The 15,938-nt window shown below is 41.3% G+C and overlaps 1 protein-coding gene across 1 annotated transcript in view; it reads right to left on the bottom strand.

Moving 5' to 3' along the window:
• LOC136581801 (vomeronasal type-2 receptor 26-like) overlaps positions 1 to 15,938 on the bottom strand; it is a 34,375-nt gene that overhangs the window by 5,709 nt on the left and 12,728 nt on the right. The window contains exon 2 of the mRNA XM_066582424.1: positions 3,173 to 3,255. Coding sequence (XP_066438521.1) covers positions 3,173 to 3,255 — 83 coding nt within the window. The remainder of the gene's footprint in view (positions 1 to 3,172; positions 3,256 to 15,938) is intronic.

Genomic DNA, 15,938 nt, shown 5'->3' with positions numbered 1-15,938 from the left:
CCCAAATGTAGCGTGTATTGGCCATCTCACCAGGCCATATGAACGAACATACAAACGTTTGATTTGTGCGCCCATTCACCAGTTTTTTCGCCCCTGATGTAGTGTATATCGGCCGTATCACCAGGCCATATGAACGGGCGTACAAACGTTTGATTTGTGCACCCGTTCACCATTTTTTTTGCCCCCAAAGTAGCGTATATCGGCTGTGAAAACGGTCGGCCGATATGCGCTCGTGTGAAAAAAGCCTTAAAGTGAGTTTCAGTATGGATAACGTTATTCCATATAAAAAGTTCTAGATCTGTAAACACCTTATGTTTATTATCTATGCTGCTTGAAAATATTAGTCCCCAATTAACTATTAAGACAAGAAATAAAATTATTGTCTTATCCAGGAAAGGCAAAGATACAGCTAAAACCTGGCCCGGCCTCATAGCAAGGGGATGATACCAGAACAGATGCAGCAACTATAATACTAAGATCATTAGTGACTCCACCTGTCCTGGTAACATTTTCTTGATTGGTAAGTTCTGTCATCCAATCATGATGATTGGCCTTTTACTCACTATACTTTATAAACTACTTCTTTATGCATGTACTAGTTGCTTAAAAAAGGTGTCCTGTGATCATTGAAATGCGTTGCCTGCAATTAGTATGTTTTTTGTTTGTTGTTTTTCTACATTAATTTTATATTTTAAAATCACTATATGGAATAAATTATCAGAAAATATCCCTCTTAATCAATGGTGATATATACACACTTCTGGATTCAGAGGAGGCCTGTTGGACCCTAGGTCTCCTTAGTGAAGTAAGTTTTATTTATTATCTCCCTTTGGTCAAATACACCTAGTAGCACTGAAGCCTTTTATTTATCTTTGTTTTTATGCTTTATGACCGAGGCCTGGCACTCTGGGTATCTCTGTTGCCACTCTCTGCCTGTCTGAGACTTGGTAGAGATTGGTGTAATTGACCATCCATAGAGGCGCGTTTGGAGCTTAGGTGTGGAGACCATTCATGAAGATGGGTTTCCCACACCAGGTGAGTCCAATTCTATTTACCACTACTCATATTACAATCTACACTGATTCCTCCTTGGAGCACAGATACATTATTCTTTTCTTTTAGTAAAATTTCTGGTGCTTTAAGTTGGTTGCATTGGAGAGTAGCAAATCATTGCAATTGTGGCATTGTTTCCCTCTGAATAACAGTTCTGTGGGCATTGAGGGATGTGCCTTTCACTATCAGCACTGAGGTGTCTCTTCAGCATGTTAAGAAGTGTACCTTTATCAGCAGTGAGGCATTATGTCCTCCATTCAGAATACTCTGCAGCACATTGAAAGGTGTGTTTTTCTCTATTAGCACTGAGGTGTAGTTCCCTGCCCTCAGAACACTCTTCAGCATTTTGAAAGGTGTGCATTGGTTCCTCCATTCAGAAGATTCTTCAGCACTATGAGAGGTGTGCCTTCCTCTATCAGAAGTTGAAACCAAAAGAAAGGGAATTCCTTTTTTTTTGGTTTCATGCCTCATGGAGCTTTGATTTAAAGCCCTCTGAACTCTATGCAGATCTCCCGTATACGACTGGGTGCCAAGAAATAGCGAGAACCCATATAAGAACTGACAAAAGGAACACACGTGTGGCACCTGGTTACCCAAATTGGGTCTAGGTGTCCACACCAGGGGAGTTCATTTGAAGAAATATTCTCCTTCTAATATTTTTTGCTACATTTCTGAGGTGCTTTCCTAATTTCTTTCTCAACAGTTGGACATAGGTCCCTCCATTCAGAATACTCTTCAGCACATTGGCAGTTGTGCCTTTCTCTATCAGCACTGGATGTACTTCTTTCCCCTCAGAAGACTCTTCAGCATGTTGAGAGGTGAGTAAAGATGAGCGAGCGTACTCGGTCACGCCCCTTTTTCGCCCGAGCGCTGCGATTTTTGAGTACTTCCGTACTCGGGTGAAAAGATTCGGGGGGCGCCGTGGGTGAGTGGGGGGTTGCAGCGGGGAGTGGGGGGAGAGGGAGAGAGAGAGGGCTCCCCCCTGTTCCCCGCTGCTACCCCCGCTCTGCCATGTCTCCCCCCGCCCCCCGGCGCCCCCCGAATCTTTTCACCCGAGTACGGAAGTACTCGAAAATCGCTGTGCTCGATCGAGTAATTACTCGAAACGAGTACGTTCGCTCATCTCTAGAGGTGAGTCTTTCTCTGTCGATAGTGAGATCTAAGTCACTCTGTTCAGAAGGTTCTTCAATACGCTGGGAGGCAAGCCATTTTTTATCATAAATGAACAAACCTCTATAGTGTCAATTTAGGGCTTCTAAACACACTGTGTCTGACTCTATCAAATGAAAGCCTCGGTCCTCCCTGTATGAAGAAGGTTCAGTTGCTCTCTGGGATGTATGTTGAATTGCATCTTGAGAAAAATGGCTTCCCTTTAGGCTTCGGTCAGACGGGCGTTTTTTCGCGCGATTTGCGGATCGCATGACGGATGCGCATCCGCAAATCGTGTGACCGGGGCTGACGATTCACTGAAAAATCTGCAGCTAGCAGCGTTTTCGGCAAAACAGCCCAGCGCTGCCCGCTATCCTCTGCCACAGCTGTGGCACAGCTGTGGCAGAGGAGATCGATGTTTGCCCATTGGATTCACTGGAGCTGGCAATGCAGCCGGCTCCATTGAAAGCAATGGGCTGCCAGCGAGCGCTGGATGAATTTTCGGGAAGGGCTTAAAAATATAAGCCCTTCCCTGAAAAACATCCTAAAATGTGTAAAAATAAAAATATATATATATATATACTCACCTTTTCCCTGCAGACGGAGTTCAGCCGTGTCCGGCCGGCAGTTCTCCTGAACTGCTCTGTGTAGTATTTAGCAGGCGGGGATTTAAAATCCTCGCCTGCTGAATGGGCTGCCTCTGATTGGTCATAGCCCTCTCCAATCAGAGGCAGCTCTCACTCACCCATTCATGAATTCATGAATGGGTAAGTGAGTGCTGCCTCTGATTGGCTGAGCGCAGGGACCAATCAGAGGCAGCTCTCAGCGTCATTCAATAGCTGAGAGCTAAGTAAATAGGATGATCGGAGGAAAGATCATCATTATTTAAAAACCTGGAATACCCCTTTAAAATCAGTGGGAAATCCTACCTGATTCATTTGATATTTCTCCTTCGGAACACGGCACACACCTGTAACAACAAGGATGTATTCCCTGCCCTGGGACTTTTCTGCTTCCTGGCGGACAAGGTTCTGTGCACCGAGACTTTGGAACCTGTGAGTAAAAGTTTTAGAAAATAAACAAAAAAGGCATTTTAGTTCAATTTTTTTTACAGCGTTTGCCATGCAGGACAAATAGTGTGTTTTAATCATTACAGATTCAGTGATACTAAACATTTGGGCTGGAGAGGGTTCCATTTTTATTTGGGAAAATATGCAGACCTTTTTTTTTTAATACAATGTTTTTGTTACATATGTATTTTTTACTATTTTTTTATATATTTTTTTTGGTCCCTATTAGGGACTTTAAACTGTGAAACTATGTTCGCTATGATAAAACTTTGCAGTACTTACAGTATAATACTAATCATAGGCCATAGCAGTCCCATACACCTTTTTCTGGTGCCAATGGGTTTACCATTGCAACCCATCAACCCTGTGCGATTAGTGAGGAGGGTCAATTATGTCACAGAAGGAGCACCCTGTGAACCCTTTTGTATGCCGCAATCAACATTGATAGCGGCATGTAAGGTGTTAACAGCAAGGATCAGTGTTCTGTGTGGGAGTCACAGCTTGCTCCTGCTGAGGATGGTGCACGCTCAGAAGCTGAGCCCACACCATTTATAGGTCATAAATAGAGATGAGCGAGCACGCTCGGTTAAGGCAATTACTCGAGCAGGCATTGCTTTTTTCGAGCAACTGCATACTTGTCCAAGAAAATTCGGGGAAGGCGGCAGGGGTGAGCAGGGGGGACAGAGAGAGAGAGAGAGCTCTCTTGCTCTCCCGCCCCCACCGCCTGAATTTTCTCAGATGAGTATGCAGTTACTCAAAAAAAGCAATGCTCACTCAAGTAATTGCCTTAACCGAGCGTGTTCGCTCATCTTTAGTCATAAACTTACATCCTGGGGAGGAAATAGCTTTCCAGCTAAAACATAAGTTTACATTCTGTTGCGCTAAGGGGTTAAAGCCCGGGACCAAACGCCATATATTTATGATTGTCTTACCTGCTCAAGATTTAGCAATTCTACAGCCTCGTTAGCATACAAACTCAGCAAACTGAGACAGTTTTGAGGTAAAACAGATATAAATCACGAGTTTATTTACTCTTTAGTATATAAATTTAAGTAAAACTGTTAATCAACATGTAAAGCATACAGATCACATGGGTAACAAAGATAAGCATCAATATATCACCGGATTTTGTAGCATCACTCCGCAATCGGTGGATCTCCAGGTACGATTGGTAGGAGGAATCCGGGAAAACGCCGGCACGTCTGCTAGACCACAAGTTGAGTCCCATCGTTTCACTGAAAATCCCCCTCTTATATACTACTTTGTGATTATGTAACAAATCCGCTTCTGCGCAGTTGTGAGTATATACGTCATGTTTATATAACTGATTAGGCTTTACGCATGCTCAGTACTACGTCTGGTAATATTCTAATGCATAACTTCTCTATGAAGTTTTTCACATCTGGATTCTATTACTTTGCAACATCCCGTGACTATGAGTCATTCTAACCGGTTTGATCAGGAATATCCAGCATCTGTACAGAGTTTATTGAACTTATAATGACCCAAGTTCGTATCACAGGCAAATAGTTAAATGAGCACTAACTAATACCTTTATTATACACAGTCTGTCAACTCAATCTTGTCACACACGTATCACAATGATGCTTGAGCAATTTTCAGCTGTAATTATGTGTTGCCATTAAGGTCACCATATAGCCCTATCCTAAAACTTTCTGTCCTTCATTTTTGGGTTGAATGTGACTTCCGACGTTCACTAAAAGTTGATTTTGGATCATAAGGTTGGGTGCAGCATCCAAGGAGCAGGCCAACAGCCGAGGAGATGGCGGGGTAGATAACACAGTGCAGAAAGATGTAAAGAATTGGTCAGGAGATGCTTATGTTCTCTTAGTGATCGGTGGGTCACCCATGCAATTCAGTTGGCTAGCAATAAAGGAAATCTCAGCCGTGCTCTCTGCTAGATCTCAAGCCCACCAAAAACTCTACCCTCCTCTTGGAAACTGGTGAGAGATAACAATCTAAGAGGAGCAGCCGTACCCTGGAGTACCTTCTCTATTCCATTTTGACTGCAGCTCCATGGCATATAAAGCATCAGGGGCACACAACCAATAAATATATCCTGTGCAACACAGGCACCCCTTACAGATCCATAAGTTGGAGATGACTGCTCTAGAAGCATCTCAGTAAAAACAGTTTGAGTAATTTCATCCCATTATGGTAACATCGCCTCACCTCATTGTTGATGGTTTTCCATTTAATTAAACTGTCGTTGATTGGAATCCAATCTTTACGTGAAGTGTACGGCAGGAAGATACAGACGGTAGTTTTATGCCACGTTCCATTGACTATAATATTGTTATTAATTTGATATTCAGTTTCCAGCTCTCCGTCCTCATTGATGGCAGCATGTCCCCGGTATTTTAAATGCTTCAAATTATGACTTATCTGTGAATCAAAATTTGATTCTTAATTACAGTTTGTTACCGAAGGGAATCAGAGAACTAACATAAAATATAACTTTTATTAAATTTAAAAAAAAAATAATTCAGTGAAAAGTATATGCGTAAAAATAGTAACCAAGCGTCACAATTTCTCACAATATTATCAATAGATAATTCCCTTTAGTGATGGCTTTACTTCACTTTACTGATAGCTTGGCTGTGGAGACCCCACAAACTACAGGCTCACATGAGATGGTTATAAATACTCCACCAATTCTCATAACTTTAATACTAGCCTATAAATCTTCATGATATCTTACACATTTGGGTAACACAGGAACCCTAGAAGGGACACCGCTGGAAACAATTAAGCCTTTATCAAGCAATAAAAGTATATATATTACACATAATAGGATCAATATTACTGTGCTTGATTTTATATATAACTAGCTTACCCGTCGCGCGTTGCTGCGAAGACAGACATACATACATTCGTTTTATATATATATAGATAACAACCAATCACAGCGCAGCTTTCAAGTTACCTCAGCGGTATAATATATAACAACCAATCCCAGCACAGCAGCTTTCATGTTACCTCAGCAGTATAATATATAACAACCAATCACAGCACAGCTCTCATGTTACCTCAGCGGTATAATATATAGCAACCAATCACAGCACAGGTTTCATGTTGCCTCAGCAGTATAATATATAACAACCAATCACAGCACAGCTTTCATGTTACCTCAGCAGTATAAGAAACAGCAACCAATCACAGCACAGCTTTCATTTTACCTCAGCAGTATAAGAAATTGCAACCAATCACAGCACAGCTTTCATTTTACCTCAGCATTCTCAATATCCAGCAATTGTCTTGCGAAACGTTCGGCGGATGCATCATTTTGTGGTTGAACACGCATCCCATTGCTCATAATGCCTTTTGCTTTTGTGCTTGAGATGGAAATCAAACGATCTTTGTCTGGGGGCATAACTGTCGACGATGCTCGCACGCGCCCCACCTATCGTAGGATAGATGTACTATGCCAGTAATCTACCCAGGAGTATACTCAACAACTTTCCAAAGTTTCATGGTGATTAGATGAATGGTGTAGTAACGCAAAAAGGACAGACAGACAGACATACATTCCTTTATATATATATATATATATATATATATATATATATATGACATCAGGAAGTGAGAGAATTAGATTCCGTAGGTAAAAATTGGACGCTTATTCTTTTGCGCTTAGAATTGAATAATCGAGTTGGGACCCATTAACTTTTGCTATTTATGACATAATCAATGCTCGTGCCAAATTTCAAGTTTCTATGACATTAGGAAGTGAGAAAATTAGATTCCAAACGTAAAATTTGGACGCTAATTCTTTTGCGCTTAGAATTGAATAATCGAGTTGGGACCCTTTAACTTTTCCTATTTATGACATAATAAATGCTCGTGCCAAATTTCAAGTTTCTATGACATTGGGAAGTGAGAAAATTAGATTCCGTACGTAAAATTTGGACTCTAATTCTTTGGCACTAGAATTGAATAATCGAGTTGGGACCCATTAGCTTTTCCTATGTATGACATAATCAATGCTCGTGCCAAATTTCAAGTTTCTATGACAGCGGAAAGTGAGAAAATTAGATTCTGTACGTAAAATTTGGACGCTAATTCTTTGGCGCTTAGAATTGAATAATCGAGTTGGGACCCATTAGCTTTTCCTATTTTTGATATAATCAATGCTCGTGCCAAATTTCAAGTTTCTATGACATTGGGAAGTGAGAAAATTAGATTCCGTACGTAAAATTTGGACGCTAATTCTTTGGCGCTTAGAATTGAATAATCGAGTTGTGACCCATTAACTTTTGCTATTTATGACATAATCAATGCTCGTGCCAAATTTCATGTTTCTATTACATTGGGAAGTGAGAGAATTAGATTCCGTACATACAATTTGCACGCTAATTTTTTTGCGCTTAGAATTGAATAATCGAGTTGGGACCCTTTAACTTTTCCTATTTATGACATAATCAATGCTCGTGCCAAATTTCAAGTTTCTATAGTCGAATAGTTGACTTAGCTTCGTTGACTTTAAAGTTGGAGATGTATCCATAGAGGTTAAGGATGTTTTTTAAGATTGGGAGGGCTTGTTCTGGGTTGCTGAGAACGAACAGGATATCGTCAGCAAAGGCTACGGATTTAAGTGACAGGTGTTTTAGGCGGATTCCCTGAATATCCTCACTCTGACGTATCAGCTGAAGCAGGATTTCTAGTGAAAGGATAAAGAGGGTTGGGGAAAGAGGGCAGCCTTGACGAGTTCCGTTGGAGATCGAAAAGGGTGGTGAAAAGGAATCATTTACTTTAATTTTAGCATAGGGGTTTGAATATAGAGTAAAAATTGCTTCGATTAGGCGGGGGGGGGGAATTAAATTTTATTAAGTCTGCTCGCATAGAATTCCAATCTACCCTATCGGACGCCTTTTCGGCGTCTATACCTAGAAAGACTAAGGGGATTTTTTGTTTTTTGGCATAGCTGATTATGTGAAGGAGTCTAGTCGAGTTGTCTTTGCCTTCCCTTCCTGTGACAAAACCGGACTGTTCTTCATTTATCAAAGCGGGAATAAATCTGTTTATTCGCTTGAAGAGGATTTTTGCCCATAGTTTGATATCTAAATTTAAAAGAGAGATTGGCCTATAGCTTCCACATGATAGGGGATCTTTCCCTTCCTTGTATATAAGTGTGATATAGGCTTCTTGCGACTGTTTCGGCAGTAGTGCTCTCATTAAGGCCTTAGTCACACGGGCGCATCGGCACCCGTACACCGGTGCCGATGCGCCCGTCTGACTGTCAGTGAGAAGACGGACGTACCTGCAGACGGCCATCTCTCTGAAGCGCTGGAGGAAAGAACACATGACCGGCAATGGAGCCGGTCACATGTTCTTTCCTCCAGCGCTGCAGAGAGATGGCCGTCTGCAGGTACGTCCGTCTTCTCACTGACAGTCAGACGGGCGCATCGGCGCCGGTGTACGGGTGCCGATGCGCCCGTGTGACTAAGGCCTAATAGTGCGTTGAAAGATAGGGTTAATTGTGGTAGGAGTATGTCTTGGAATTTTTTGTAATAAATTAGGGGAGGTCCGTCCAGGCCTGGGCTTTTGTGAAGAGAAAAGCTATTTATTACAGAAGTATCTTCCTCTAATGTGACTGGCGCGGTTAGGGAGTCTGCTTCCGCTTGGTTTAAGTGGGGAAGGTCCAGGGAGGCAAGCAGCTCGCTTAGTTTCCTGTTTTTTGTTTCGTTAGTTTGGCCTTCTCCTAGGTTCAGGTTATATAGTTGTGAGTAAAATTTTTTTGAAGGTTTTTGCTTTCCTTGGGGTTTCACTGTGTGTCTTTCCTTCTGCGTCAGATATTTTATGTATGTGTGTTTTTCCTCTAGCTTTTTTTTTTATTAAGGAGGACATGAGTCGGCCTCCCTTGTTACCGTGGGCAAAAAGTTGATGTTTATAATATAGGAAAGATTTTGCGAATTTACTATTTAGTATATCTTAAGCTTGTTAAGTTCTCTTAAGCTTGTTAATTCTGGTTGGGATTCTTTTACTTTGTTTTGTTTAGATACCTGTTCCAATTTGGAGATTTGTGCTAAAATGTCCTCTATTCTTTTGAGTTTTTGTTTTTTCTGTGCGGAGCCGATAGAAATAAGGATGCCTCTTATATATGCCTTGTGGGCTTCCCACACAAAGGGATATTTTTCTGAGTTAAATTGATTTTCCTTAAAATAGTTTTTCAAATGGGTGGAGATATTCTCCAAAGCTTTTTGGTTCTCTAGGATTGTTTCATTTAGTCTCCAGCTCCAGGCCTTGTGTGATGGAGGGGCCAAGCTGATAGATAGGGCATGGTCGGAGACTGTTATGTTTCCTATGTTAGCATATTTTAGGTGTTGGATTAGTGATGTGGAAGTGAGAATGTAATCAATTCTTTGAAAAGATTTGTGGGGGGCAGAATAAAACGTATAGCCCTTGCCTGTAGGGTTCAAGGTCCTCCAGGTGTCAGAGATTTTTAACTCGCTCAGGGCCTTATGGAGTCTTTTTCGCGCTCTCTGAGAGATCTGAGATCTCCCAGAAGATGCGTCTAAAAGAGGGTCTAGTGACAGATTAAGGTCTGTTCCTATGACTATTTTGCCTTCTGCAAAGACTGACAGTTTTCTTAGTGCTTCTATTAGCCAGGACACTTGGTTCTTATTAGGTACGTAGAGATTGGCAAGGGTAAAAGTTTCTGACAGAATCTTGCTTTTTAAAAATAACAAGCAGCCTTCTTGATCAGAGAGGCTCCCTATCTCGATAAAGGGTACTGAGGGATGTAGTGCAATTGCTACCCCCTTTGAAGCACTCTTAGGATGGTTGCTGAAGAACCATCTGTCAAACATTTTTTGGGGGAATCTCTGGGGAGCCACTTCTTTGAAATGGGTCTGTTGCAGAAACAACTTTTCCTATTTTTGACATAATCAATGCTCGTGCCAAATTTCAAGTTTCTATGACATTGGGAAGTGAGAAAATTAGATTCTGTACGTAAAATTTGGATGCTAATTCTTTTGCGCTTAGAATTGAATAATCGAGTTTGGACCCATTAACTTTTCCTATGTTTGACATGATCAATGCTCGTGCCAAATTTCAAGCTTCTATGACATTGGGAAGTGAGAAAATTAGATTCCGTACGTAAAATTTGGACGCTAATTCTTTGGCGCTTAGAATTGAATAATCAAGTTGGGACCTATTAACTTTTCTTATTTATGACATAACAAATGCTCGTGCAAAATTTCAAGTTTCTATTACATTGGGAAGTGAGAGAATTAGATTCCGTACGTAAAATTTGGACGCTAATTCTTTGGCGCTTAGAATTGAGTAATCGAGTTGCGACCTATTAGCTTTTACTATGTATGACATAATTAATGCTCGTGCCAAAATTCATGTTTCTACGACATCGGGAAGTGAGAGAATTAGTGGCAATGATGGAAATCAAACGATCTATGTGTGTGTGGGGGGGGGGCGTAACTGTCGACGACGCTCGCACGTGCGCCATTTATCATAGCATAAATGTACTATGCCTATAATCTTCCCAGGAGTGTACTCAACAACTTCCCAAAGTTTCATGGCGATCGGATGAATGGTGTAGTAGCGCATAAAGGACAAACAGACACACACACAGACAGACATACATTCAATTTTATATATATAGACTAGCGTACCCATCGCGTGTTGCTGCGAAGACAGACATACATACATACATTCGTTTTTATATATCTAGATAACAACCAATCACAGCACAGCTTTCAAGTTACCTCAGCGGTATAATATATAACAACCAATCACAGCACAGCAGCTTACATGTTACCTCAGCGGTATAATATATAGCAACCAATCACAGCACAGCTTTCATTTTACCTCAGCATTCTCAATATCCAGCTATTGTCTTGCGAAACGTTCGGCGGATGCATCATTTTGTAGTTGAACACGCATCCCGTTGCTCGTAATGCCTTTTGCTTTTGTGCTTGAGATGGAAATCAAACGATCTTTGTCTGGGGAGCATAACTGTCGACGATGCTCGCAGGATAGATGTACTATGCCAGGACTCTTCTCAGGAGTGTACTCAACAACTTCCCAAAGTGTCATGGCGATTAGATGAATAGTGTAGTAGCGCAAAAAGGACAGACAGACAGACATACATTGCTTTTTATATATATAGATGACATCAGGAAGTGAGAGAATTAGATTCCGTACGTAAAATTTGGACGATAATTATTTTGCGCTTAGAATTGAATAATTGAGTTGGGACCTATTAACTTTTCCTATTTATGACATAATCAATGCTCGTGCCAAATTACAAGTTTCTATGACATTGGGAAGCGAGAAAATTAGATTCCGTACGTAAAATTTGGATGCTAATTCTTTGGCGCCTAGAATTGAATAATCGAGTTGGGACCCTTTAACTTTTTCTATTTTTGACATAATCAATGCTCGTGCCAAATTTCAAGTTTCTATGACATTGGGAGGTGAGAAAATTAGATTCCGTACGTAAAATTTGGACGCTAATTCTTTGGCGCTTAGAATTGAATAGTCGAGTTGGGACCTATTAACCTTTCCTATTTATGACATAATCAATGCTCGTGCCAAATTTCAAGTTTCTATGACATTGGGAAGTGAGAAAATTAGATTCTGTATGTAAAATTTGAACGCTAATTCTTTGGCGCTTAGAATTGAATAATCGAGTTGGGACCCATTAACTTTTCCTATTTATGACATAATCAATGTTCGTGTAAAATTTCCTGTTTCTATTACATTGGGAAGTGAGAGAATTAAATTCCATACGTAAAATTTGGATGCTAATTCTTTGGCGCTTAGAATTGAATAATCGAGTTGGGACCTATTAGCTTTTACTATTTATGACATAATCAATGCTCGTGCCAAATTTCATGTTTCTACGATATCGGGAAGTGAGAGAATTAGTGGCAATGATGCAAAATCGAACAAACAATCTACGTGGGGGGTCGTAACTGTCGACGACGCTCACATGCGCGCCATTTATCATAGCATAAATTTACTATGCCTATAATCTTCCCAGGAGTGTACTCAACAACTTCCCAAAGTTTCATGGCGATCGGAAGAATGGTGTAGTAACGCATAAAGGACAAACAGACAGACACACAGACAGACATACATTCAATTTTATATATATAGACTAGCTTACCCGTGGCGCGTTGCTGCGAAGACAGACATACATACATACATTCGTTTTATATATATCTAGATAACAACCAATCACAGCGCAGCTTTCAAGTTACCTCAGCGGTATAATATATAACAACCAATCACAGCACAGCAGCTTTCATGTTACCTCAGCAGTATAATGTATAGCAACCAATCACAGCACAGCTTTCATGTTACCTCAGCGGTATAAAAAATAGCAACCAATCACAGCACAGCTTTCATTTTACCTCAGCATTATCAATATCCAGCAATTGTCTTGCGAAACGTTCGGCGGATGCATCATTTTGTGGTTGAACACACATCCCATTGCTCATAATGCCTTTTGCTTTTGTGCTTGAGATGGAAATCAAACGATCTTTGTCTGGGGGGCATAACTGTCGACGATGCTCGCACGCGCCCCACCTATCGTAGGATAGATGTACTATGCCAGTAATCTACCCAGGAGTATACTCAACAACTTTCCAAAGTTTCATGGGGATTAGATGAATGGTGTAGTAACGCAAAAAGGACAGACAGACAGACATACATTCCTTTATATATATATATATATATATATATATATATATATATATATATATATATATATATATGACATCAGGAAGTGAGAGAATTAGGTTCCGTAGGTAAAAATTGGACGCTTATTCTTTTGCGCTCAGAATTGAATAATCAAGTTGGGACCTATTAACTTTTCTTATTTATGAAATAATAAATGCTCGTGCAAAATTTCAAGTTTCTATTACATTGGGAAGTGAGAGAATTAGATTCCGTACGTAAAATTTGGACGCTAATTCTTTTGCACTTAGAATTGAGTAATTGAGTTGCGACCTATTAGCTTTTACTATGTATGACATAATTAATGCTCGTGCCAAAATTCATGTTTCTACGACATCGGGAAGTGAGAGAATTAGTGGCAATGATGGAAATCAAATGATCTATGTGTGTGCGGGGGCGTAACTGTCGACGACGCTCGCACGTGCGCCATTTATCATAGCATAAATGTACTATGCCTATAATCTTCCCAGGAGTGTACTCAACAACTTCCCAAAGTTTCATGGCGATCGGATGAATGGTGTAGTAGCGCATAAAGGACAAACAGACACACACACACAGACAGACATACATTCAATTTTATATATATAGACTAGCGTACCCATCGCGTGTTGCTGCGAAGACAGACATACATACTGTACATACATTCGTTTTTATATATCTAGATAACAACCAATCACAGCACAGCTTTCAAGTTACCTCAGCGGTATAATATATAACAACCAATCACAGCACAGCAGCTTTCATGTAACCTCAGCGGTATAATATATAGCAACCAATCACAGCACAGCTTTCATTTTACCTCAGCATTCTCAATATCCAGCTATTGTCTTGCGAAACGTTCGGCGGATGCATCATTTTGTAGTTGAAGACGCCTCCCGTTGCTCGTAATGCCTTTTGCTTTTGTGCTTGAGATGGAAATCAAACGATCTTTGTCTGGGGAGCATAACTGTCGACGATGCTCGCAGGATAGATGTACTATGCCAGGACTCTTCCCAGGAGTGTACTCAACAACTTCCCAAAGTTTCATGGCGATTAGATGAATAGTGTAGTAGCGCAAAAAGGACAGACAGACAGACATACATTGCTATTTATATATATAGATGACATCAGGAAGTGAGAGAATTAGATTCCGTACGTAAAATTTGGACGCTAATTCTTTGGCGCTTAGAATTGAATAATCAAGTTGGGACTAGAGATGAGCGAACGTACTCGATCGAGCTTGATATTCGTGCGAATATTAGGGTGTTCGGGATGCTCGTTACTCGAAACGAATACCACGCGGTGTTCTGGTTACTTTCAGTTTCCTCTCTGAGACGTTAGCGCGCTTTTCTGGCCAATTGAAAGACAGGGAAGGCATTACAACTTCCCCCTGTGACGTTCAAGCCCTATACCACCCCCCTGCAGTGAGTGGCTGGGAAGATCAGATGTCACCCGAGTATAAAAGTAGGCCCCTCCCGCGGCTCGCCACACATGCCTTGTGAGTTAGCTGAGGGAAAGTACTATCGTGCTGGTGCTGCTGTAGGGAGAGCGTTAGGAGTCAGTGTAGGCTTCAAGAACCCCAACGGTCCTTCTCAGGGCCACATCTACCTGTGTGCAGGCTGCTGCTAGCAGTGGTTTTTTTTTTTTTTTTCTCAAAATCGGCAGTGCAGAGCATTACACCCGGCATTAGGGACAGAAGTGGTGCATAGGCAGGGAGAGTGTTAGGAGTGAGTGTAGCCTTCAAGAACCTCAACGGTCCTTTCAAGGGCCAAATTTAAGCGTGTGCAGTACTGTGCTGGCTGCTGTTAGCAGTGTTGCATTTTTTTTTTTCTTCTAAAAATCGTCTGTGCAGAGCATTGCACCCTCCATTGATACTACAGGGACAGAATTGTGTAGGCAGGGCCACAACACAGTTATTGTTCATTGAATATACACAGTGGGGTCTTCCCTTTGCTAAAAAGGAAAAAAATATATTTGGCCAGCCTGTGTCAGTCCTAAGGTCTCCGTGTACGTGTGTGCTGCGTGGACAACGTACAAAAATCAGACGCAACCAGCTACGGTTTACTGCAGGCTTGCGCCATTGTCTTTCCTGACTGGCAAATACCTGCTCTGCTAGAGTTAATAACTCTGCTACACTAAAGTTGTGTGTCACTTTTTCAGGGCCACACTACAGTTCTAAAAGTTATTGTTCCTTGAATATACGCAGTGGGTCCTTCCCTTTGCAAAAAAGGAAAAGAAATTGTATTTGGCCTGCCTGTGTCAGTCCTAAGGTCTCCGTGTACGTGTGTGCTGCGTGGACAACGTACAAAAATCAGACGCAACCAGTTACGGTTTACTGCAGGCTTGCGCCATTGTCTTTCCTGACTGGCAAATACCTGCTCTGCTAGAGTTAATAACTCTGCTACACTATAGTTGTGTGACACTTTTTGAGGGCCACACCACAGATATTAAACTTCTTGTTCATTGAATATACGCAGTGGGTCCTTCCCTTTGCAATAAAGGAAAAGAAATTATATTTGGCCTGCCTGTGTCAGTCCTAAGGTCTCCGTGTACGTGTGTGCTGCGTGGACAACGTACAAAAATCAGACGCAACCAGCTACGGTTTACTGCAGGCTTGCGCCATTGTCTTTCCTGACTGGCAAATACCTGCTCTGCTAGAGTTAATAACTCTGCTACACTAAAGTTGTGTGTCACTTTTTCAGGGCCACACTACAGTTCTAAAAGTTATTGTTCCTTGAATATACGCAGTGGGTCCTTCCCTTTGCAAAAAAGGAAAAGAAATTGTATTTGGCCTGCCTGTGTCAGTCCTAAGGTCTCCGTGTACGTGTGTGCTGCGTGGACAACGTACAAAAATCAGACGCAACCAGTTACGGTTTACTGCAGGCTTGCGCCATTGTCTTTCCTGACTGGCAAATACCTGCTCTGCTAGAGTTAATAACTCTGCTACACTATAGTTGTGTGACACTT

Source organism: Eleutherodactylus coqui, chromosome 11, assembly GCF_035609145.1.
Source record: "Eleutherodactylus coqui strain aEleCoq1 chromosome 11, aEleCoq1.hap1, whole genome shotgun sequence".
Lineage (NCBI taxonomy): Eukaryota > Metazoa > Chordata > Amphibia > Anura > Eleutherodactylidae > Eleutherodactylus > Eleutherodactylus coqui.
Note: the sequence above shows the minus strand (reverse complement) of the source record. Positions and strands in the feature narration are given on the sequence as shown.